The sequence below is a fragment of the Rhinichthys klamathensis genome, unplaced genomic scaffold (genome assembly GCF_029890125.1).
Source record: "Rhinichthys klamathensis goyatoka isolate OS25496 unplaced genomic scaffold, OSU_Roscu_1.1 h1tg000748l_1, whole genome shotgun sequence".
NCBI classification, from domain to species: Eukaryota; Metazoa; Chordata; class Actinopteri; order Cypriniformes; family Leuciscidae; genus Rhinichthys; species Rhinichthys klamathensis.
In genome coordinates, this window is record NW_026607157.1 from 628,856 (window position 1) to 655,694 (window position 26,839).

A 26,839-nucleotide genomic window follows, 5' to 3' on the forward strand; every position below is an offset into this window, starting at 1 on the left:
GAGAGAGGGACACAGGAATATTTCCTGATCAAAAATGTAGGGGTGTGGTTAAAATCAGTCTCAGCCAATGGACTACAACATTCACTGTTTTGGTAGTGACATGAAAATGCAGGACACGTTTTTTTTAGATAAAGTTTCATGATTTAAAAATAAAATATAAAATAAATATTTTTTTTAACTTCATTTAAAAAAAAAATATATATATTTTTATTTTTTAAAACAAGAATGGAAAAATAATTAAATGCTTTTCAAATGTGTTTTTTGGATGAGGGACAGCAGTTTGCACCAATTCTGTAGAATGGCCCATATACAGTGAAATTCATTTATAAAGAAAATAATTTTTTATATATAATTCAGAACGTAAAAAAAGAAGCAGGAACGAACTATATACATATCCTATATTGGATATTAACATCCAATAGTGTAAATCACAGCAGCAGCTTCAGGTTGGTAGTCCAAGGCATTGTTGTCTATCTGTACTTCCAGGGTTCTTCCCACCGGAGCCTCGCTTTCGATTTCAAAATGGCAGCTGCGGGGGGGGGGTTCATCTTGTTACCTATGTTACCCTAATGTGGTTACAAGGTGTGTATAATTTTAAATACCTTATTAAATAACTCCACTAATAGTAGCTGCTGTTCAGTTTGCATACTGCTGCTCCCCTTCTACTCTCTTCTGAACTATTTCCTCTCTTCCCGGCATCACTGGGCAGCATACGTACTAAAAAAAACTACATAGAAATAACATTTCGTACAGCTAAAATCTGCTACAGCCGCCTACGGGACCAACGCTACTTCCGCTACTTCCTTAGCAGCAAAGGCACGCAGTAATGGCGGCGCTGCTTTACTTCCGTGTTTCGCTGGATTTGTGTATAGCTCCAGGTGAAGGGTTGCCAAATATCACAAAAAAAAGGCTAAACAAACCGCTTAATGTCACTGTTTTGGTCTATGCATTTTGGGACTCTGAGGCTGTGTCCGAAACCCCTCACTCGTTCACTCATTCACTAATCCCTATATAGTGTGATGGATTTTTCTATCCTCAAACGTAACTATTTTAGATTTGTCTCCCTAAGACTGGCTATTCTAGTATAACTTATACGCTAGCACGTCTATGTATTTTTGACGTTGGCTACATTAACCCTTCGGCGTGTCTCCAGACGACTACAGCCTTTTTGTCCCTTACTATACTCCGACGTGTCTCCAGACGACTACTGCCGAGTCTAAATACTATACTCCAGAGTGTCTTCAGACGACTACTACTGAGTCGATATTTCTAACTTACTTGTTCTATTTCTGCGCAGCTTAAATGACAGACAGACTTGAGTAATTGTCCTTTAAATGTTCTTTATTACGGCCAGGAGTTCTCGAGCATTTCTCAGAGAATCTCCCAAGAATAAACAAGGCCGGAGGATCTCAGACAATTTCCATTGAGAATCCCACCGAAAACACGGAAACAACAGTTTTTATACAATAGGGAGGTATGGCATAATGACATTAATTTGATTGGTTATTCATTTACAGTCTCTTCTGTTACTGGGTAGAGAAGAATTTGTTTTAACGATTACTTCATTGATCACAAGTTCTAACTTAGTCATCTGTCTAGTTTAATTTCCCATATTTGTTATTTATACACACAGTCAGGGGTTCGACACACATACATTCATGTAAAATACAGAACGTCTTAGAACATTGTTTTAGAGATTTAGCAGGTTAAACAAGGTCAAATGTTAAACATGTTTAGCTTAATATTCAGTTTAAATTTTCCACCACAATAGCATACCTGTCAAGTATCCCGTTTTGGCCGGGAAAGTCCCGTATTTTACCCTTCTTTCCCGCCGCCCTCCCGTATTAGGATTTTCCCGTAAATCTCCCGTATTTTAACCTGCGTTATTGAAAAATAATAATACAAAAAAACAGTAAAAAAAACAAACATTCCCAATCTGAGCTCTGTCACTATAGCCTCGCGATAACTACAGGTACTGTAGGTGGCAGTTGTCGCGAGGTTAGTGTGTGAGGTCAGATGATGAGTGACAACGCGGGGAAAACAAACAAAAACAGAGTCGGATGATGGACGCTATGACAGAGCAAGGCACTCCTGCCAAAAAACCAAAACCCTCACTAAATACCGTGATGAATGGGATAGCGAATTTACTTTTCTGAAGAGGAGCAGGGTGGGGGACAGTCACGCGTTTTGTAAGTTTTGTAACTGCGACTTTAGCATCTCACACGGGGAAGGAATGATGTATGTCAGCACGAGACAGGGTGTTTAGCATGGTACGAAAGATTGTGACAGAGAATAGGATGACGTTAGACAACAGAACTGTTTGCTCTACTCCCATGTAAAATTAACCACTCTGGCCCAGCCCACAAATACACTCCTTCCAAAACAGTTAATACAAAGTCTGCAACAAATTTGTTCAATAACTCACTAAAAGAGTAAAGAAAAGTTATGTGAAATGAAAAGAAAAACTGCAAATGAAAAGAAAAACTGTAAAAGAAAAGCAATATGAAATGAAAATAATGTCTGGAATGAAAATAAAATGTAAATGTAAAGACAAGCAATGTTAAATGAACAGAAAATATGCAAATAAGCCTTTAAATAAATGCTCTTAATATATACCCTATATATACCATACATATATATATATATATATATATATATATATATATGTATATATATATGTGTGTGTGTGTGTGTTTTCATTTAGGCTATAACACCTGTCTTAAAATGTAAGGGATACTGGAGCTTGGTTGGGGTGGTGGGACTGCTCGCGGTGGGCGCCGGAAAATTTCCCTTATTTTCAAATCCAAAACTTGACAGGTATGCTATTGTTAAAAGTCTGTGCCCTGACATAGACTACGTTACCCATAATGCATGCGTTCGTTGTAGTTCCGATCGCTCGTGGTTACGCTAGGCGCTTTCACTTTGGTGTAGTCCAGTCAGTGCTATGGGAGCAGTATTCACGATGCAGAGAATTGCCATCCTTTGTTTATCCTGCGCGAATCTTGTGTGTATGAGTGCTGTGTGCGTCCTTAAGATGTAAGTACGGATTTTGCATGAATGACTCGTTTATTGCAGAGTTATTAGCCCAGATGGCGAAGTTGTTATACTCGTGTTATTCACTACTGCTATACGGCTGTTGCCGTTACGGCGCTCCATATGCGCTACGGCGCTCCATATGCGCTCATAAAGTAGCCATTTACTGTATATACTTTAGTTATTGCCTTGTAAATAACCGTAAATATTATATTTAATGTATAGTTCGCCTATTTTGGCACTTTTCACCATGTGGAGATTTATGGCATCTATGCAAGTTAATTTATAGTGTTAGAGCTCCCACTAGTGGATTTTGGTCTTACTGCGGGTCATTTCTTTATGCAACTATATGTAACCATAGCCTACATGTTTATTAATATACATTTTATTGTATTTTCTGTTTCAGATAACCACACACATACACACACACACACCTACAAACACACCTATTTTGTCATATTGATACCTGTAAACCATCATCATCTCCATGTACCTGACTTCTCCTCAATAAATACTAAAACTGCATCATTGGATTTGCCTATTCCTTCTGATCGAGGAAGACTCAGTTGACGAGCAATCCATAATCAGCCTCAGACGCACACGGTCTCTTACAAGTGGTCCTTCGAGCCGGATGTTTATTGGCTGAGTCAACAAGATGGCAACTTCACAAGATGAATTTCCTCAGGAGAAGAGTCCAAAGCATAGTTCCCGTCCAAGAAGGAGCAGAAAGCTTCCGGGACATCTGGCGGAGTATGAGCACGACCTACCTGATCCAGAGGAGACAGAGTCTTCAAGCAGCAGCAGTTCAGAGGAACCTTATAAGGAGAAGAAGGAGATGAAAAAGTGGAAGAGAATGGAGGCAGCTTGGGGCAGTGTACTGAAAACGATGAATGAGATGCAAATCACTATGAAGGAGACCAGTGGTGCATTAACAAAGCGTGTGGAACAACTGGAGCGATCATGTGTGTCATGCAGTCCTCTACCTACTCAGAGTGATGCTCAACAGCAAGATAGAGCCGCTTCACTTCCTGCTCTACTCCAAACACCACAGCATAGCAGTGCGAGCATGAGCAACATCCATACTACTGATCAGCTACACGTACTGGCACCAGCAGTGAGGCAGGACATTAGAACGCCTGTGAACCTGTTAAGGCCAGTAGAACACATTGCATCTTCACCACTGCAAAATTCAGCTCCACTACCTTTAAGCCCTATTATTCAACCTATTTCAAATATTCAGCCAGGCCCGCTGTCACCGAATCCTGTAGCTCAACCTACACAGCAACCAGGCGCAGTGCTAGTACCTCAACCTGTGCTTCAGCAACCGACAGTGACACCGCCTGTACTGCAGCCCAGGGTGAATACTGCATTTCAGCCTGCAGGTCAGTCTACACCCTGGTCCGTGCCACAGCCTGCTCCCCAGTTGAGAATCCCTGTGACCCATCCAGGTATTCAGCCGGCACCGCTACTTGCTCCGCCCCCCAGAATGAGTCATGTGATTCAGCCTGCTCTACAACCTGTCAATCAAGTAGCCCAATCAGTACAGTTTAGGAGGCTTGAACCACGTCAGGCTGAGCCCTTATACAGTCAGAGGTACCAACACTCACAGCCTCCAGGCAGCTCCACCCAGGTACTCTCTGCACAATCCCACGACTTCCCTGTAGTCTCAGCGTCACTGTATCAGCCACCACCAGGGATATCAGCACAGCAGACTTATAGCCAGTTTTATGCAGCTCCTCCTCCTGATTCTGCCAGCTACTACTCTGCTGCCTATCCATCAGTCTCTGCCTATCCTTCACTGCCTGCTGCATGTACTGCACAAGACGCAGTACCTCCTGCAGCTGAAGTCACCCAGCCAAACCTGATGGAGATGCTCTTAGCATCTTCATATGGCATCCCAAAACCTAGACTAAGGACATTCAAATCAGGTAGAGATAGTGACTTTGTGTTACTGAAGAAAGGACTGGACAGCCTACTTGGGCCACATGCTCATCTCACAGAGGAGTATAAATATCACATTCTGATAGATCAGTTAGAGCATCCATGTGCGTTACAAGTGGCCAGACGCTATATTCATGACCGCACTCCCTACACTAGTGCAATGAAAGCTTTAGAGCAGAGATATGGGCAACCCAGGCAATTAGTCCAGAGTGAACTGAGTGCTATACTTAACTGCTCTCCTATTAAAGCAGGTGAACCTCAAGCCTTTGAAGATTTCTCCCTGGCAGTGTCCAGCCTAGTGGGCCTCCTCAGTACTATGGACGATGTAGCAGCCAGTGAGCTCCAGTGTGGTTCACACGTAGATAGGTTACTCACTAAGCTTCCGCCTAGCTACAGAGACAGTTTCATTGAGTACTGCATCACACGTGGCATCATACGCACTGGCAGCAGTCGCACCTACAATATGTACGACTTCTCCGGTTGGCTCGAGCGCAAGTCCCAAGTTCTACAGTTATCACGGCAAGCCATTCAGCCACAGCCCTCAGACAGACCACGCCCAGAGAGGGGCAACCCCAGAGCCTCTGCAGGGTCCAGGGCACAGTGTAAGTCTACATCCATATATTATGGCTCTGATCCCGCTCAAACACCGCCAAAGATAGACACTAAAGCACTCATGACTAATCCTAATCCCTCCTCTAAGAAGAAGCCGTTTAAGCCATACTGCCCATACTGTGAAGGGACTGAGCACTACCTCAGCGGCTGTGTAGATTTTAAGAAGCTAGACCTCAAAGCTGTAGCTTCTTGGATAAAGGAAAAATCCAAATGTTGGCGCTGTGGCCGTAAACATACCCCCGAGCAGTGCACTCTGAAGAAGATGTGTAGCACCTGTGGAGAACAGCACTTATTAGTGCTTCATGACCTGTCTGAAGCGAAGAGGAGGGACCCGAATATCCTAACAGTGAGCACCAGCCGAGTGTTTTTGGATCCTATCAGTCACTCTGGCCGTGTAATGCTTAAGGTTGTGCCTATCCAGTTACACTATCAAAGGAAATCTCTGGACACATATGCTCTTCTTGATGATGGCTCAGAGAAAACCATTATACTCCCTGCTGCTGTCAAGTCGTTAGGTTTAATCCAGGAGGAAGAAACTCTGTCTCTGCGTACTATTCGTCAAGATGTGATCCATATTAAAGGAGGCTATGTTTCTTTCCACGTGTCCCCAAAGGCCAAGCCAGAAATACGTTATAAGATCAAGCGTGCCTTCACCGCCCAACAGCTCAGCTTAGCTGAACAGTCATGCCCAGTGGAGCTCTTAAAGGAGAAGTATCATCACCTACAACGAGTGCAGCTTGAAGGATTCAATCAGATACAGCCACTTGTGTTAATCGGCTCTGACAATGCCCACCTCATAACTCCTGTAGGTTCTATCCTGCGAGGCTCAGCCCAAGGACCTGTCGCTGTCTTCACCAAGCTCGGGTGGGCCATCCAGGGTCCGAGCTGCAGTATGCCTACACAGCAGGGGGAGGCGCACTGCCTGAACATATCATGCCTTTCTCCTGCCATTGCCCTTCAACAGGATGTACAGCGTCTATGGCAACTAGATGCTCCCCTTCATAGACCTGGGAAGGAGGTCACACGCTCAAAGGAGGACAAAGAGGCCATAGCCATGTTAGAGGCAAAGACCATCAGAGTACCTGTGGATGGTGTAGAGCGATATGCCACCCCTCTGCTCAGGAAGAAGGACTTCCCACAGATGCATGTCTCATCTGAAGTAGTTAAAGGCCTTCTGAGGTCCACTGAGCGTAAGCTAACTAGGAATCCTGACCTGGCACTCACATATAACCAAGAGATCAAGAGGTTGATAGATTCTGGTTATGTTGTAAAACTGACTCCCGAAGAGATTCATAGCTCTGCTGAATCTTGGTATGTACCACACCACATTGTACATCATAACAACAAAGCTCGGGTGGTCTTTAACTGCTCCTTTGAGTTCCAGGGGACCGTTCTTAACCAGTACCTCCTGCCGGGACCTACCATGGGGCCTACATTGCTGGGTGTACTCCTGCGTTTCCGCCAGTATCCTGTAGCAGTGAGCGGAGACATAAAGGCCATGTTTCATCAGATCCGCCTGCTCCCTGAAGACTGCCCACTGCTGCGGTTCTTATGGAGAGACTGTGAAACAGAGAGGCCCCCAGATGTATATGAGTGGAGAGTCCTGCCCTTTGGGACAACGTGTAGCCCCTGCTGTGCTACCTTTGCCCTTCAGAGCCACGTAAGGGGGCACCGAGACACCTATAAAGACGTCTACGACTCTGTCCACACAGCTTTCTACGTGGACAACTGTCTGCAGTCCCTTTTTGACCCACAAGAGGCCAAGTTGCTCATTGACAGAATGAGAGAGCTGCTTATCCAAGGTGGATTTGAGATACGCCAGTGGGCAAGCAACATCCCTGAGGTGGTCGCTCATCTGCCAGGTACGGCCAGGTCAGATAGTTGTGAACTATGGCTAAACCTTAAAAGCCTTGATCCTCAGGAGTCAACACTGGGTCTCAGCTGGCACTGCACTACTGACATCCTGGGATACAAGCACCGCCCTGTCTCCTACACAACTGTGACGCTGCGCAATGTTTACAAAGTACTGGCCAGTCAGTATGACCCATTGGGTTATATCTGCCCCTACACGACAAGAGCAAAGCTCATTGTGCAGGCTCTGTGGAGCACAGAGAGAGGATGGGATGAGCCCATAGAAGGAAACCTGCTTCGGTCCTGGCTCGAATGGGAAAAGGAATTGTCTTATCTCCAGTATATCACCATTCCCCGATGTTACGCTCCTCCTCACAACAGCAACAGTGCGACATATGAGGCTCACATCTTCTGTGACGCCTCAGAGAAGGCGTATGGAGCTGTGGCCTATCTCAGAGTCATAGAGCAGCAGGCTCACATCTCCACCTCCTTCATCATGTCACGCTCCAGAGTAGCGCCCCGTAAGCAGGTGTCGATACCCCGACTGGAGCTGTGTGCTGCGCTCACTGGAGCCCAACTGGCCAAGGTACTCCAAACTGAGCTTTCACTACCCCTTCACTCAGTCTACCTGTGGACAGATTCCACGACAGTGCTTCAGTGGATCCAGTCCAGTTCCTGCAGGTACAAAGTTTTTGTGGGGACTCGGATCTGTGAGATACAGGAGCTGACCTCTCCGGAACAGTGGGGGTATGTGAACTCTGATGATAATCCAGCCGATGACATCACAAGAGGGAAACCACTGTCAGAGCTCACGGTCTCCAGCCGATGGTCACAGGGCCCACACTTTCTCACACAGACTCCTGACACCTGGCCGAAGTCCCCGACAGAGTTCCCAGAATGTAGCAGTGAAGAACTCAGAAAGACTGCCTTCTGTGGCCTTACAAATGTATCATCAAGTCTGCCAGATCCAACACAGTACACATCTTTAGATGATTTGATTCTGGCCACTCACCAATCCCTGCAAGGGGCGGCTACCACCTCCTACACTGCAAGTGAGCGCCTGAAGGCAGAGACCCAGCTGCTTCAATCTGCGCAGAAGGACAGCTTCCCAGAGGAGTTCCAAGCCTTACAAGCAGGTAACGCTGTTCGCTCGAGCAGTCGTCTCAGCGCCCTTTCCCCTGAGTATGACAGCCTCAGTGGACTAGTCAGAGTGGGAGGCCGCCTGCGTCAAGCTACAGATGTAGATCCTGACAGCATCCACCCAGTTGTGTTATCACCCGATCACCCTCTGACTCAGCTCATTATAAAGCACTATGATATTCAGCTGTTTCACCCCGGTACAGAGAGACTCTATGCAGAGTTACGCCGCATCTACTGGATCCTCAGAGGTCGCCAGGCCATTAAGAAACATCAGTACCGGTGTGTGGACTGCAGGAGATGGCGTGCCTCACCCTCCACACCAAAGATGGCTGACCTTCCCTTATCTCGGTTGAGACTCTACAAACCGCCCTTCTGGTCTACAGGCGTAGACTGTTTCGGACCATACCTGATTAAGATTGGGCGTAGGAGAGAGAAACGCTGGGGAATCATCTACAAATGCCTCACCACTAGATGCATTCACTTAGATCTCATCCCTAGCCTTGATACTGACTCTTTCTTAATGTCATTACGCAGGTTTATTGCACGCCGGGGAAAGCCGTACGAGCTGTGGTCTGACCGGGGCACCAATTTCAGGGGCGGCCATAAAGAACTACAGAGTGCCTTTGAGAGCATGGCACCAAAGTTGCAACAGCAACTGGCTAATCAGACTATCAACTTCCACTTCAACCCACCGTACTCTCCTCATTTCGGGGGAGCTTGGGAGAGGGAAATCCGATCCGTTAAGTCAGCCTTGCAAGGTGTCCTGAAAGACCAAGTTGTGGCAGAGGAAGTGCTCCTAACAGCTCTCATAGAAGTTGAAGGACTCCTTAATTCTAAACCACTCGGATATGCTTCATCTGATGTGGCTGACCCGGACCCCATCACGCCAAACCTGCTGCTAATGGGGCGGCGCGACGCTGCCTTACCACAGGCAGTATACGGCCCTCATGATGCTCTTTCCAACAGAAGATGGAAACACAGTCAGGTGATCAGTGATCATTTCTGGAAACGCTTTGTCCAGAACTACCTCCCAGGGCTTCAGCTGAGACATAAATGGAGGAAATCCACTAATAATGCTACTGTGGGACAAATTGTGATGATCATTGACTCCAACCTTCCCAGAGGACTTTGGCTTGTTGGGACCATCACCAAGGTTTTCCCAGGGACAGATGGTGTTGTTCGAGCTGCGGAGGTGAAGGTTAAAGACAGTATCTACATTCGCCCGGTAACCAAACTAGTGGAACTCCCTGAAATGCCTGAGGATTCAAGCGGCATTCCTTCAAACTAGTTGACTTTTGAATGAGTGTATTTGCTAGTCAAATACAGGGGCGGCTGTTAAAAGTCTGTGCCCTGACATAGACTACGTTACCCATAATGCATGCGTTCGTTGTAGTTCCGATCGCTCGTGGTTACGCTAGGCGCTTTCACTTTGGTGTAGTCCAGTCAGTGCTATGGGAGCAGTATTCACGATGCAGAGAATTGCCATCCTTTGTTTATCCTGCGCGAATCTTGTGTGTATGAGTGCTGTGTGCGTCCTTAAGATGTAAGTACGGATTTTGCATGAATGACTCGTTTATTGCAGAGTTATTAGCCCAGATGGCGAAGTTGTTATACTCGTGTTATTCACTACTGCTATACGGCTGTTGCCGTTACGGCGCTCCATATGCGCTACGGCGCTCCATATGCGCTCATAAAGTAGCCATTTACTGTATATACTTTAGTTATTGCCTTGTAAATAACCGTAAATATTATATTTAATGTATAGTTCGCCTATTTTGGCACTTTTCACCATGTGGAGATTTATGGCATCTATGCAAGTTAATTTATAGTGTTAGAGCTCCCACTAGTGGATTTTGGTCTTACTGCGGGTCATTTCTTTATGCAACTATATGTAACCATAGCCTACATGTTTATTAATATACATTTTATTGTATTTTCTGTTTCAGATAACCACACACATACACACACACACACCTACAAACACACCTATTTTGTCATATTGATACCTGTAAACCATCATCATCTCCATGTACCTGACTTCTCCTCAATAAATACTAAAACTGCATCATTGGATTTGCCTATTCCTTCTGATCGAGGAAGACTCAGTTGACGAGCAATCCATAATCAGCCTCAGACGCACACGGTCTCTTACAGCTATATAGTGTATAGCATTTGAGTGCACTATATCTGCAAGGAGTGAATGTAACCGTCAGCGTCCGAATTCACTCACTTCATTTCACTGTGCGTCAGAGAGCTGGAGCTGTAGCAGAAACGGCTTCGTCACACGTAGTGATAAAACTCCTTTTATCTTACGTTACTTACTTTATAAAATAATATTAACAACAATAACAATTATAATGACTTTATTTTGTAATTATATATACCTCCGTGCCAGCTTTGTAGTTTCATCAATTGAAATTGTTAGAAACTCAAGCTCACACATGACGGTCGTTGAGCGCCCTCAGGCGACCTTTATGATTACATTCGAATGAACAGATGATTAACGAATATTTTTAAATCATCCACCAAATTGTCATCCCTTTCTTACAGTTTAACGAATTAACAACAATTCCACAAATTATTAAAACACCTGGCTTATAGTAAAACACATTAAATTGAGTTAGGCCTAATGCCTAAATAATATATTTTAAAAAAAAAGAAAAACATACCAATATAATTTACCCTATTAATATCAGTTCATTTTAATTTTAACATTCATCTATATAATATTTTCTCAATATTTTAATGTTTTATTCAAGTAATGATTAATAAAAATAAAAAAAAGGTAGAAAAAAAGCTGTAAAGTAATCTCTGGTTTGCACTTTCAGCATGCTCAGTCCTCTACGCATTGGATTCTGGGAAATAGTGCTTCAGCAAGTGTACATCGGATGTACACTCAAAATCAGAGAGGATTGTGGGTAAAAGTAGTGAACGAATGTAGGGAATGATCAATGATGTCGTTCACTCAGAATTCGGACACCACTCCAAAATGGCCGACACCCTATATAGTGCACTATATAGTGGATAGGGAGCGATTTCAGACACAGCTAATTGTTTAATTGATAAGAGTCTCACCTGTCCCTTGTTGCTACTGTGTATTTAAACCCTCAGTTATCTTCTGTTCTAATGTGTTAACATTTCATTCTGGTATGTATCTTTGTTTGGCTCCTAGTGTTTATTAAATGTTATTTCATTGTTTATCTGTGTCAAGCCTCATTGTTGTGGATAATCAAGGCAAGTCAGTGTGACACTTAAAAATGCAATATAATAAACACATGGCAAAACTGTACCAGGGGAACAAATCTAAACAATATAGCTAGTATTACCAATTTCCTGAAAAATTAAAAGGCAGAAAATGTAATTATTATGAATAAAATAGTTCAATATAAAATATTCAGATATTATAAGTTGATTGAAAAATAATAATTCAACAACTTTAAAGTTGAATTGCATCTATGAGTTGTATTTAATATCAATCAATTTGTGGCACAGGTTTTCTTATATACAGTATAAGGAGGGGGCTTCAAGGACAATAAATTAAATAAAGTTAAAGAACAAGTTTAGAATCAAATCGAAATTTTTCAAACCGGAAATTCGATATTTTATCGAATAGTGACGCTAAGAAACTATTTTTAATGAAATCGTGTCCCCCCCCCCCCCCCCCAAATTTTTTTTTTATTTTTTTATTTTTTATCGAATGGTGGCCCCAAGAATCGATTTTTATTGAATTGTGATCACAAGAATAGATTTTAATCGAATCGTGACCCCAAGAAACGATTTTTTAATCAAATTGTGACCCCAAGAAATGAATTTTATTGAATCACGGCCCCCAGAATCGATTTTTTATTGAATCGTGACACCAAGAAATTATTTTAATCTAATTGTGAGCCCAAGAATCGATTAACCTGAGGTAAATGTAACGTTATGTGACACAGCTATTGTTTACAAGCTGTTTTAAGGATGTCTTATCTCGGCTGAAACACTGATTGAGTGATTACATGAGACATAATAGGCTACATTTCAGTAAGTTTTACTGTATCTTTCAACATACCTTCTAATGTTCATTCAGGTTTGTTTCGTGAACTGGTAGTAAAGAGGAAGAGATGATCGGTTTACATGCCGCTTGAACTGAGGCGTTCTGTCACGCCACATTATAGACACAAAACGGCATTTTTCTTTATTTCATCATACAATTGACAGAATTTGAGACTTTGTTTCATATCAAAAGTAACATGCTCTATCTTGTGTCATCTTGTATCCGCAAAGTTTTTTCACTGCGTGAGAATATGGATGTGTGGTGTTAAAATTGTGTCAATTGCGTGGGTCTCACGCTGAAGGCTTTACTTCTCTAGTTTGCATAGTTCTACTCAGCTCAAGTCTGAATAAGGAATATTCAAAATCTCCTAACGGTCCTGAGGGCTACTGTAGGTCATTGCACTCTGAAGAAGGTGAAGGAAAGGCTCTGCCAAAAAACAGGAGTGCAGTGTGAGTCTGGCATGTTGGGTGTTTGTCCCCAAAAGAGTGTTTTGTGGAACAAGGATGGCATGCAGAACTAATCCCAGCTCATTAGAGTTTTTTGGGGTCCGTTTGGACTTGACTTCACTGAATAAAGAGAAAAGTCTTAAATTTGATCACTTTCGATTTGTTTTTGGAGCTTAACAAGTTGATGATTTACTGAGGATTTACTGAAGTTGACTACAAACGTATTGAGTGTCTCTTTCTCCCTCTTCTTTGCAGAATTAAGCTTTCCAAGATCTGTATGACTTCACCACTCTAAGAAACTCTGTAAAGGAATTATTGTCCAAACACTGCCGTCGTAACACTGTACAACTACACATAGAATAGAAACAGTGTTTCCTGTGGAAAAGTTTAGTTTTCTTATTCTTCACAAAGTCTGTCACAGCGCCCCCTTTTTGGGGCCATGCCCCACCTGTTAAACAATGACACTTCCTTCAGCTCCAAGCAAGAGCTTTTGGTCCTACATGACAGTCCACTGGGACCCGGTCCAGACAATCCCAGCCCCGTGGAGTCCCGGGACTCTGTGCCTGGTAGCCCATCTGGAGATGCACTCACTGTGTTCCACAATACAGGCAAACTGGGGCTTGAGCTCACAGAGCCACCCATTGGGCTGAAGTTTGTCCCAACGGACTCCGAGAATCTGTGTGGATGGGGAGCACTGAGCCCACAGTGTATCCAGACCTTCAACACCCCACGCTGGTTTCTCTTCTTCCTCTGTGTGGCCTCCTTCCTCCAGGGCATGATCATCAACGGCTTCATCAACACCGTCATCACCTCCATCGAGAGACGTTTTGATCTGCGCAGCTACCAGGTCAATTTGTTTGTAAATATAAATGTCAAGTTAGTGTGGCATAAAATATTGGTGCCATATAAGTTTCTATGCATGAGATTTTTAAATGTATTAGTATCGATTGATTGAATATTGAATATTTATCAACTATGAAATGTTACTGTTCTCTTGGCCATTCACTGTTTTAAAGGATGTTCAGTCAACATTTAAATATATTGATTTGACACGCAACACTTTTGTAGTATAGTACTTTCTAGATGAAAAACATTGCTTAACCTTAGGTCAAATCCCAATTTCATACTTCTACTAATTGTGCTAATGATGATCAAGTGAACTGCCGTTCAAAAGTCTGGGGTTGGTAAGAATTTTAGATTTTAAGAAGTCTTGCATTTATTTGATCAAAAATATACAGTGAAAACAGTAATATTGTGAAACATTATTACAATTTAAAATAACTGGTAACTGGTTTCTATTTTAATTAGTGCTGCACGATTAATCGAATCGTAATCGCGATGTCAAACCTATGCGATTATATAACGCAAAATGCCGCGATTTTATATGAACACAGCATCTCTTCTTTTTTGTCATCCTTTGACTAGTGTTACATGATCCCGCTCTTATTCGTGCAAATGCCTTAAAACAATTGTGCACGACAAGAAGTCAAAAGAGAGCGTGCTGCCTGTGAATGTCCTGAATGTGACTCACAGAAAAACGCGCGCCAGTATAATGCGCATGCACAGACAGCGCCAGAATACAGTTCTCTTTCGAGCTTGAACGAACAATAACACACACAATTATGCCAAAATGTCGTTTTGTCGATTATCTTCATAACATAAGAGCAGTCTTATGATGAACGAAAGAGTTGTGCTTGTGAGAGAATGAGGCGCGTGTGAGATCCGCGTCTCAGCAACGGCTGCTCTTAAAGGGCCGGTGTTCTGACGATTTGTGCTGCCTTGTCGAAAAATGCTACCGTAGTGCGAATCGATCACAGAATGTCGATTAATATTATATGAAATACAATTATAATACAATACAATTGTAAGTTATGAGTAGCTACTGTATACTGTAGACTACTGTTTTTATTTTTAAAACGGTGTGAAAAGTAAAAATTATCATCAAATATTGACTTGTCAAAGCCAAGGGGGTAATCCATCGACCGGAAGTTGAAGCCGGCCGGGAGCCGCCATGTTGTAGCAGAACTTCACTTGCGTTAGCATTTCCATTGACTCCCATTCATTTTGGCGTCACTTTGACAGCGAATAACTTTACATCTGAGGCGTTTAAAGACTCCATTTGTCCATTATTTATTTCTAAAGAAACACGACAATGTATAAAGTGCTCCATTACCTTCTATGTTACATTATGGCCCCGTAGAAACAGTTTTAGTAAAAATAGGCTAACGATTGCGTCATAACCACTCGACTCTCTGTCGCGCTGTACAGAAATTACCGTACAGACAGGAGGAGAAGCTCGCAGGCAATCGGGGGGACGTCCCGTCAAGGGAGAAGCCCATAGATAATGAGTCCATAAAGGCAACGGAATACTTACTCCTGCTCACTCACGCCAAATAACTCTTTGCTCAAGTTCCCCGTCTCTGCAAGATTAACGTTGGCAATTTTCACGCACAGCTACTAGAAGATTAACGTCTGTCAGACAGGTTGCTCACGTCATCAAGCTTAGTTTGAGTCGGTTTGAGTCTGCGCGTCAGGAACGGAAGTGCTCAGAAATCGCTAAAAATGGGCTTCAACTGTCTCAACTGAGTTCCAATGAGATGGCTCTGTCCATTTCTTATACTGTCTATGGTCAAAGCACACCTTTCCTTAGTAACTGAAACTTTCAGTTATTCTTGTTCAGCTGGCTGACCGTACAAATATTCATATGGTAGTTATCATTTTTTAAAGGGAAATTACTTTATAACACATGAAAATGTACCTTTTGTTAAAAAAGTCTGCACATGCGCATAACCAGTAAGTAGCAAATCTCGATGGGTAGCATGAATCGTCAGAACACCGGCGAATAAAGCATTCAGTCGGGAAAGTTAATCAAATAACAAAGGGAACAGAAAATTACTCACTGCTCTTGACTAAAGAAGTTTTGTAGCTTTAATAAGGATTAGTCTATATATAATTTATAATTCATGCAGCGCAGACTGTTTGATAACTTTATTCAATTTCTGTATATAAATCTGTATATAAATCCTCCATCCTACCTGTTAAGACAGGAAGGGCACAGGTAAATATGGCATTTATTATGGGTTTATGTGAGGATTGTTTGAAGTTCACTTAATTTAAAAGCTGTTATTATTATTTTTTAAGCCTAATAAATATTTTAAAAGTTGATAGCTTTCAATTGTATTGATGGAATTACTGTAATGTTGGATGGCTATAATTAACGTTTAAAATGTGGGGGGTGTCGTCATTTTTATCCAGACATCAATGGTTTATTGATCATTATAGGTGTTATCAATCATTTAGTTGTTGTTGCTAGTTTGAGTTGAGAAATACACATTAATAGACAGAATGATCACTAATCTGTGTGTGCATTTTACTTTAGAACCAAGCAAGTTGACTCATGAAACCATTTGTTTATTATATCGCAATCGCATATCGCAATCGCAATATTGACCTCATTAATCGCAATATGACATTTTCCCCAAATCGTGCAGCCCTAATTTTAATCTATTTTAAAATGGAATGTATTCCTGTAATGCAAGCTGAATTCAATGTCAGCATCGTTACTCCAGTCTTCTTCAGGGTCACATGATCCTTCAGAAATCATTCCAATATGCTGATTTAGTGCTCAAGAAACATTTCTTATTATCATTATCAACAGTTGTGGTGCTTAATATTTTTGTGGAAACAGTGTAATATTTTTTTCAGAATTATTTGATGAATAGAAAGTTCAAAAGAACAGTATTTACTGTCATTTTTTATCAATTTAGTGCATTCTTGCTTTATTTATTTTTTTCCCTTGTTTTTTTTAAATATATATATATATTACAACAAACCCCAAACTTTTGAGCAGTAATGTATGTATTCTTAAAATTTCATACTAAATCATAGAAGTATTGCAAACCAATCATCTTGCATATCGCAATGGGTTGTAGGTAATAATAGTTCAAAAAGTATGCATGGCCCAAAAGACACGTTGTAGAATAGATTGTATTCAAATTGTGATTCAGCCTTGTTATCCATTGCTAGATTGAAAGTGTATATCGCAGCATTATTAATAACACAATGTGTTATTTGTTTTGCCATTGTAGGCGGGACTCATCGCGAGCTCCTACGACATTGCTGCTTGTGTGTGCCTGACATTCGTGAGCTACTTTGGTGGTACGGGTCATAAGCCTCGTTGGCTGGGCTGGGGTGTGCTCATCATGGCACTGGGGTCTCTGGTCTTTGCCCTGCCCCATTTCACCACACCACCCTATGAGGTGAGAGTACCGCAGCGCATGGGATTGTGCTCGGCCAATCACACAGAGGCATGTGTAGGCGAGGAAGGTGGGCTGTCAGCGTACCGCTACGTCTTTATGCTGGGCCAGTTTCTTCATGGGGTCGGGGCAACCCCTTTGTACACCCTCGGGGTCACCTACCTCGATGAGAATGTCAAGTCAAACTACGCACCTGTATACATAGGTGAGTGTGATGATGCCATGAAAAACATAAAACATATATATATATATATATATATACTGATATTAGATATTTTATTCTGTTTGCCCATTTCCCCTATTTTGAAATTTAGTTTACCCTTTTCTGTCATCTAAAATTCACTTATAACAAAATTTTAAAACACTGTTAAATGTAATCTTTAGCAATTCTCCAAAGGAATATACATTTTCATACTGTACATTGCGCTGCTGTGATGCCTAAATTTACTTTTAGCATTTAAGTCAATTTATTTTAGTTTTCAGTATTTTAACTTTTTTATTTACTTATTTTTTTATTTTTTTTTAGACAGAATAGTGCAGCATTGTATTACTGTAGGGCCCTATATATATTTGTTATATTATTAAAATGAAATTTGGGGAAATTTGGATACATAAATAAAAAGTAGGTCTGTACAATTAATAAATAAATAAAAATAACCCTATAAAGAAATTATGACAAATATATTACTATCGTTTTGTAAAATATACTTAAAGTAATAATAAAAATAAAACAATTATTAAAATATTTTAGAAAAGTCACACAATCAACAGAATTTACAAAATTACAGTACACCTCTGTTGTGCAACACTTCATGTGAAATGTTTAGTTGTACTTGTTGTTAATAACATTTTTGATGATAAATTAGGAAAAATTAAAATAGCGTTTGGGACAAACACTGTACAACAGATTTCATAGGGCACTATTGTTTTTAAAATTGTAATACAATTATTAAATCAGTTGATTAGACATGCTTTTTGTTTATTTAAAATTAAATAAAAGCATTAAAGCGGAATCCAGAGATTCAGAAAAATTACAATGGAAATCAGAATTTGGAAAGAAATAACACCGAATTTGCTCACATGTAATAAAGATTTCTCAGGGTTCTAATATTGGTGCATGCCCATTAATTGATTGGACATGATTTCATCAGAGGGTGTGTTTGTAAATGTGTAGCTAAATGTATTCAACCACTCAGATCGATATTCTTTAAAAAAAGAGAAAAAAACACAAAAAATCAATTGTCTTATAGTTTACATGGAAAAACACTCAATAATTCATATTTGCCCTCACTGAACCCTGTCATTTTGTCTAACTCAGGCTTTGACACACCTACTCACTTTTCTTTTGTCGTTATCAGTGAGCCTCACTAGTTTCCACCTCAGACATAAATAAAACCTCCTTCCATTGTTTTTCTCCCCACCGTCCAGTTATCAAAGGCCATTGCATTGAGGACAATCGCTACCCTGCTTGCCCCCCACTCCAGACATAGGCACTGGAACTTTCAAACTGCATCTTACTGTGCCTTTTGATTGAAAACAAACATAAATCAGTGTGAAGTCTGTGAACTCAGACCAGCTTTTAAATGACTCAAGGGGCAATGGAGAGAGCCACAGAGACTTGATGTGCTGCTTTTGTTTTCTCAGGGATCTTCTACACAGCCGCCATTGTAGGACCTGCGGCCGGATACTTGCTGGGTGGATTCTTTCTCAACATTTACACAGAGATTGACCAAACGTAAGTGGCTAAGTCGTAGTTCACCCAGAAAAGAAATTCATAATTTACTCATCCTCATGACTTTCTAGTAGAACCCCCCCCCCCCCCAGTGATTTTATATTTATCATCAATTCGATGTAGAGGGCACCTATATTATATTTTTGGACCGAAGGCCAAAAGGCTGTTAATTTTCATGCCATGGCTGATAACTGTTCAATATTAAAACTGTATACTATTTTGTCTAATAAAATAAAAAGCTAGAAACTAAAATCAATCTTTTTTAAATGCTACAAATGAATTTAGGCATCACAAATGTATAATGTATGTGTGTAGTGAATGAAAATTGGATATTCATTTGGAAGTTTGAAAAAAAAATGATTTTAAGATTATATTAGATAGGCAAGCAAAAAAAGGTTTAGTGAGAATTAAATTTACATTTCTTCAACAGACTAGGATTGATTTGGATCTTATGACTTCCATGATGCACAATACAAACTGAAATCTTGCATGAAAAAAACAAAAATATTTTTCTACAGTCTTATTAGCAGTAAAACTTTCTAATGCTAAAATCTCTCTCTTTCCCTCAGGACAGAGCTGACTCCTGAAAACCCACTGTGGGTGGGAGCTTGGTGGATTGGTTTCCTGGCAGGAGGAGCAGCGGCTCTGGTTATCGCTCTGCCTATACTGGGTTACCCACGGCAGCTACCAGGTGCTACCCATAAGCGCAGAAGTCAAGTGACTGCAGTACATTATAGTATTAGTGTGAAAAACTGTCTCACTTCCTTTATCTTGCAGGCTCTCAGCGATATGTGGCCATGCGTGTCTCAGAGGCCCACCAGCTGAAGGATGGCAGTCAAGTCACTGCATCTGATCCTCAGTTTGGAAAAACAGTAAAGGACATGCCCAGGTATGAACGCATGACAGGAGAGAGGAAGTGAGCTAAAAGTGGTTTCCCCTGGTGGTTTTACAATCGTACAAATTTCACCACCTTTTAGCATAAGTGTACTGCCATGTTTATATTTAGAAACTTGGTTGATGGGAAGGAGCTGAGGCTGTAGTTTTCTAGTTTGCCGAGTTCAGCGAATTCAGATGGGCGATGGGTCCCTAGATAATTTTCTTGAGATTGAGGATTTAGCACTTTTTCAAATTAGCACTTTTCACTGTGACTTTACCCTTAAAGAGCCAACAAACTGCCACATACAAGTTATCGGGCTGTCGTTTTTCACTTGGTTTGCTGGTTTTTATTTGGCCACAAGTTTCCACTAGTTATCATTAAAACCTCCTTCAGTTGTTATCCTGTCCTCCATTCAGTTTTCAAAGGCCATTGAAAGACAATTGCACCAATGAGTCTTTCGAAAGAAATAAAAGACAAAAGCACAAATCAATGCTATCAATTGATGCTGTTGTATGTTATCCATAAATGGTCATCCACAGAATTGAAATAATGTGTATTTGCTACACTATTTATTAGCACTATCTAGTGGATTTTGTTTTTAAAGCGCTCAAGTCACTCGCACATGCGCCGCACTATCCATGCGGTCACAAAAATTGGGCTGCTCGCGGACCCTCCTGATTACAAAAATTACGTCACGCAGACGGCTGAAGTATATTTTGGGCTTGAATGAAAAAAAGGTTTTAGAAAATACCGCTCCATGGTAACGTCATTGGTAAAAGTTTCAAACGGCATACTATTGCCTGTTGATTTCGGCAAGTCTACTGTGTGCAGTAGTGCAGCATTTGACACATTTGGCTTCGCTGTTCTTATCCCATGTTAGGAGCATTGTGTGGGCATTCAGGGGAATGCTCTTAAATAGTTTCAGTCTTATTTAAATATTAATGTACATTTTTTTATACTGGTGATGAATTCTCTTTGGGTGCAGCTCTTCTCACTTGTGGTGTCCCTCGAGGCTCCGTTCTTGGTGCGATTTTATTCTCCTCGTGTGTGCTTCCTTTAGGGTCTATATTTGAAACATTGCAAAGAGATACTGTGTTTCTTAATGACACTCAAATCTATCTGTCCCTGGGATCCAACAAGAGGGATTTGAATATTCTTTTGACTCGTCTTGCTGATGTCCACTTGTGTCATGTTTCTATCCCATTCCTTCTTTACCTATAAAATCCATCTATAAAAAGTAGAGAGCATCGTAACACCATGGTGAACTGTGACAACTGAATGTGTAGAGGAGTAATTTTTCTCTCTCCCTCTTTTTTTCTATAGGTCAATGCTGTTTCTTTTGAAAAACCCTACCTTCATCTTTTTGTGTCTTGCTGGTGCCACAGAGGCCACACTCATAGCTGGGATGTCCACGTTTGGCCCCAAATTTCTGGAGTCTCAGTTTAGTCTGAGTGCTTCAGAGGCAGCAACCTGGTTTGGTAAAAATCACAATTAAACGCAATGCCATACCCTCTTGCTCAAATTACTCTTAGAATATAACAAACAACTACATACACTGAGTTGTTTTTAACTCCATCTTCTCATTCCAGGGTATATGGTGGTACCAGCTGGTGGAGGTGGCACCTTCCTGGGCGGCTTCATTGTAAAGAAGCTGAACCTTCGTTGCCGTGGGATCATCCGTTTCTGCATGCTGTGTGCACTGGTCAGCCTAACGGCTATCTTCATATTTTTGGTACACTGTCCTAATGTGCCCATGGCAGGAGTAACTACCCCATACTACAGCAACTTCACACACAACAACTACAGCGCCCCCTACCTGCAGACAGAAATCCACAAAAGCAGGTACTGAACACTTTGAACTCATGAAATGCATCAACAAAATTAACTACTTCATTGCTAATCAAGCACATTTATTATTTAATGAAAAAATGCACTCTGTCCTGTTTCCCATTAGTCCTGCTTTCCTGACTGCGGTCTACTCTCCTATTAAGTGAAGAGGGGAAAATTAAATTAATGAATTGATGTGAAATATACATCTTTGTTTTTGAATAAACATTTATGTTTTTTCTTCTCCCTCAATACTGGGAAATTCTATAGAGACTTTTTCCCATCAGGAGGTTTTTGTCATGATTTATTCCGTTTTTATCAATAAAGATAAAGGGGCTAGACAGATATGTTATTATTGATTTGTTGAGGCAAGTCTGGAAATGTCAGATTAATAATACAATACAAAGAAAGAAAAAGATGATCTTAGAAAAGAAAAACAAAAAAAGAGTTACGTCTCTATGATATTAATAATGACAATCTTTTTATTATTATTAATTAATTCAACTTTTAGTTACCTAGGTAGGGCTACATAGTAAATCATATTTTAATCGTTATCACGATTTCTGCTTCTCTAGATTAATTAAGAATAATCGTCTGCAATATTTGACCCGTTGGTTATATATACCCTGAAGACGTTTCATTTGACATTTGTGTTATCTTGCATTGGCAACAAAGCTTAAAGGTGCAGTATGCGATTTTTCAAAATCCTTGTTGAACACTGTTGATATTTGAAATCAACCCAAACAAACACACCCCTCCTTTCATTGCTCCGCCCCCCAAATGCATGAACACGCAATGCAAGAGTTTCTCTTTTATCAGCAGAAGCAAAGCAAAATAATGCTTTGCGAAAAATAAAGCGAAGATGTCAAACGAACGATAAGGAAGCACAAAAAATGAACATACAGTACACAAGAGTATATACAAGCAAGAGTCCGTTGTTAGTCGCCAGCAGCACACACTCAAAGCCAATGTTACTCGCATATGGAGCAGAAACAACGCAACCTTGGTGTCCGATTTCAGGCCTACCCAATTCGGTTTCTTCAGTGCTGGAAAGAGTTTCTAATATTAACGCGGGTCCTAAAGCTCTTCCCTGACCATATCCCCTTCTATTTCCAGTGATATTCCTCTCATCTTTTCTCTTTTGTAATGTCTCTCAGCCATCTCTCTTTTCTTCAAATCTCCCTCTTGCTTAGCTCTCTCTCTTCTCCCATCATTAGTGGACATGCTTGTTTGACAAGTTTGTTGTTGTGCATGGTCCGATGCACTTTCAAGAGCGTTTTTCAAAAACTGCTTACTACACCTTTAAAGACTTTAGATATACCAAGACTTTGCACTTGTATTACTATGAATGAGAGAAAGTGCAACGTGCAGTATGGCAGCATAAGTCCCTCCTTCTAAAATAGCCAATATTTTGCTCAAATGAAAGTGGGTGGTCAACCAAGAAATATACATGGTCGTTACATGGTCATTTGTGCTGTTTGCTGTGACTAAATCTGTGATCAAATCTCAGTGATTAACTGTAATAAATCACTGAATAATCAAACCGTTTTTATTAGGAATTTCACTGGATTAGCTTTTAAGAGAAGCTTCTTGTTGTACCACTTTGTATAATGTACAGTAAAGAGTGTGTTAATTTATTGGCCAACATGGTACTATGCAGGTTGACATTTTCTTGATTTGTGCTAATGTAAAAGTGCAATAATCTTCTAAACTGCTAAAATGACAATATTCATGATTATAATTTTTAGCACAATAATCATGATTGTCAGTTTTACTATTATCATGCAGCCCTGCCTGTAGGTATTAACCTTTTCAATCAAGTCTGATATGCCATGTGAGTGATTTATTACACGCATAATGGTGTAAATTAATATCCAGAGCAGGAAAGAGGGGATTGACTGACAGTGTTTTATTGATTGGTTGAGGTGAAACAAAATGTATAACTAAACATTTTCTCTCTCCCTTCAGCTTCTCGGATCTGGGCAATCTGACCGTAAGCTGTAACATTGGATGTCACTGTGTTAAGGAGTTGTTTAACCCTGTGTGTGGTGCGAATGGAGTGATGTATTTCTCTCCCTGCCATGCCGGCTGCAGCTCCCTCAACCACACGAACAGCCCCAGAGGCAGACAGGTACACAAACCTCACGTTCTACACTCTCTCAGTGTCACGTACATGCATTTAACAACACGATCAGTCAATTAACTCGACATAACTGCATACATTTTGTAAGGTAATTTAATTAAAGGGGTCTTATCCTCCCAAATATGACCTTGTACAATGAAGGAATACTGTAAGTTTCAGAACATAACACTGAACTGAAGTGTTAAAACTAAGATGCAAAAATGTGTTTTACTCTTAGATAAAAATTAGTCACGATAACTAGATTTGGCACAACATTTTTTTTACATATAAGAGGATCTCAGAATAAAAATGAGTCTTATTCTTGATTATGAATTTGTCCCTGTTGGTGTGTGTGTGTTTACACATTTGTAGGTGTTCTCTGGGTGCAGCTGTGTGGTAGGGAATATATCATGGGGAGAACAAGGTTTTGCTGAAGAAGGGAGGTGTGTGTCGTCCTGCAATCACATGCCAGCCTTCCTCACGTTCCTCTTCGTCGTCATCTTCTTCACTTTCCTCTGCAGCATCCCTGCACTTACTGCCACACTCAGGTATGACAATGCATATACAGTACTACCATTCAAAAGTTTGGGGTCAGTAAGATTTTTTTGTATGAAATACTTTTATTAAGCAAGGATGCCTTAAATGTTACAGAATATTTCAATTTCAAATAAATGTTGTTATACAAAGAATCCTGAAAAAATATATCACGGCTTCCACAAAAATATGAAGCTGCACAACTGTTTTCAACATTGATGATAATAAATGTTTCTTGAGCATCAAATCATCATATTAGAATGATTTCTGAAGGATCATGTGACACTGAAGACTGGAGTCATGATGCTGAAAATCCAGCTTTGATCACAGGAATAAATTGCATTTTAAAATATATTCACATTATAGAAAACCGTTATATTAAAATGTAATAATATTTCACAATATTACTGTTTTTACTTTATTTTTATCAAGTAAATGCCACCTTGGTGAGCATAAGAAAAAAAAAATTTATTGGCTTTTCAACAGTAGTTTAGATTAAAAATGCAAAATAAACGTTATTAGGTCATGTGGCCACAATGCAGCATACTACTGTTTCAAATGTATTGTGCAATAATGCCTACTCTTTCACGTTACATTTGGAAAAAAAATCATTATAAGTAATAGCTAGTAAGTAGTAAGCTAGTTTTTCATTCCTAATAGATAGTTGGATCTCTAATCTGGCATACATTATAATCTAGATGTTGTAATGTAACTGTCTTCTCCTGCAGGTGTGTTCCTGACAGTCAGAGATCGTTTGGGCTTGGGATCCAGTGGATCGTAGTAAGGACTCTCGGTGGGATCCCAGGCCCCATAGCGTTCGGCTCCGTGATTGACATCTCCTGTCTGCTGTGGGAAGAGCAGTGTGGGGAATACGGCTCCTGTTATCTGTACCACAACTCAGCCATGAGCCAGTACTCGCTCATTGCAGGCATCATCTACAAGGTAGAGAAAAACACTTGAAAATATGTGGAAATTATGCAAATAAGGTTCCATGAGAAACCAGTGCTGATTCATTCCATATTAAATACACTTTAGCTTGTATGAAACTCTTAAAACTGACTTTTCAGTGTACCACAGGAGGCCATTTATTTTGCAGCACTAAATGGCCTTCAGTGGTACATTGAAGAGACAAAGAGATTTTTGGTCCCCACTTGATGTGTTATACTTTAGCTTTTACAAAACTCTTAGTCTCGTCAATGTTCTACCGGAGGCCATTTAGTCGGAGACCACAAGAGAAAATGCTTCCATTTTGCATTTTTCTAATTTAATACAAATATTTTCGAATCTTTACAAATTATATTATCAGCTGAACAATTTGAGTGAAAGGTTGAATTGAAAAATTAACATAAATGCCATAATGTCTTAATATCTGTCGCCATTTTTGTGACATAGAAGTGTTCTAGAAAAAAATGCGTTTAAAAAACAACTATATATGCAGTAAACTACCGTTCAAAAGTTTGGGGTCGGTAAGATTTTGAAATGTTTTTGAAAGAAGTGTCGTATTCTCACCAGTGCATTTATAAAAAAATTTTTTTTTTAAAAAGCTATTTATTCCTACCCTGAATTTTCATCATCATTACTCCAGTCTTCAGTGTCGCATGATCCTTCAGAAATCATTCTAATATGCTGATTTGCTGCTCAATAAACATTTTTGATTATTATCAATGTTGTAAATAGATGTATAGAAACTAAGTTCAAAAAGACCAGCATTTATTTGAAATAAAAATCTTTGTATCATTTTAAATGTTACTGTCTCATAAATATTTTCATTTTCAGATTTTTAATCCCAGATTTTGAATGCGGCCTCACCATTGAAGCCTATTGTTTATAATCAATAGCCGTTGACTTTTAGATCAGGTTCACATCAATCGCATAAACCTTTTCAAATGAACCTAACGGCAATCTAATCTTAACTCTTATCTCTCTTTTTCTCAGGTTTTAGGCACTTTTTTCTTCTTGATGGCCAGCATGCTCTACCAGCCGCCCCCCGAGTCTCCCCAGAGCAGCTGTGAGAGCACAGATGTGGGAGGCCATGACAGTGGGGGGAAGAACAGAGACCTGCCAATCAAAGACATCCCCCCTGAGATCATCTCAAACCCGCATGCCAAATTATGACCTCAGTCGAGTCTACAAAAAACACCTCACCTCAAATTGTGCGTGTATGCTTCTGTGTGTGTGTGTGTGTGTGTGTGTGTGTATAAGGTCAACACCATCACTGTTCACTGTGCCCCGTCCCTCCGGGAGTACATTGTTCCCAACATGCATCTATGATATATTCTCATATACTCTTATTGCCCACCAGCCTAAAACTCCTGAGAACTGAAAGCATCTATGTCACAATGAACGACCAAAGGTCAGAGCTGAAATCAGAGCATACAGTATGAGTTACATAAACAGAACCTACCAAAAGCAAACATAATCTTGATTTGAGA

At 40.5% G+C, this 26,839-nt stretch overlaps 1 protein-coding gene across 2 annotated transcripts in view; it reads left to right on the forward strand.

Annotated features, from left to right (window-relative positions):
* slco4a1 (solute carrier organic anion transporter family, member 4A1) overlaps positions 1-26,584 on the forward strand; it is a 41,393-nt gene extending 14,809 nt beyond the window's left edge. For both annotated transcript variants that reach the window (XM_056242725.1, XM_056242726.1), the window contains exons 2-12: positions 13,315-13,906; positions 17,148-17,520; positions 18,960-19,050; positions 19,617-19,738; positions 19,825-19,936; positions 21,248-21,402; positions 21,514-21,766; positions 23,720-23,882; positions 24,246-24,421; positions 25,136-25,349; positions 26,343-26,584. In XM_056242725.1, coding sequence (XP_056098700.1) covers positions 13,499-13,906; positions 17,148-17,520; positions 18,960-19,050; positions 19,617-19,738; positions 19,825-19,936; positions 21,248-21,402; positions 21,514-21,766; positions 23,720-23,882; positions 24,246-24,421; positions 25,136-25,349; positions 26,343-26,522 — 2,247 coding nt within the window. In that variant the 5' untranslated portion in view covers positions 13,315-13,498 and the 3' untranslated portion in view covers positions 26,523-26,584. The remainder of the gene's footprint in view (positions 1-13,314; positions 13,907-17,147; positions 17,521-18,959; positions 19,051-19,616; positions 19,739-19,824; positions 19,937-21,247; positions 21,403-21,513; positions 21,767-23,719; positions 23,883-24,245; positions 24,422-25,135; positions 25,350-26,342) is intronic.
* The last annotated feature ends 255 nt before the right edge of the window (positions 26,585-26,839 follow it).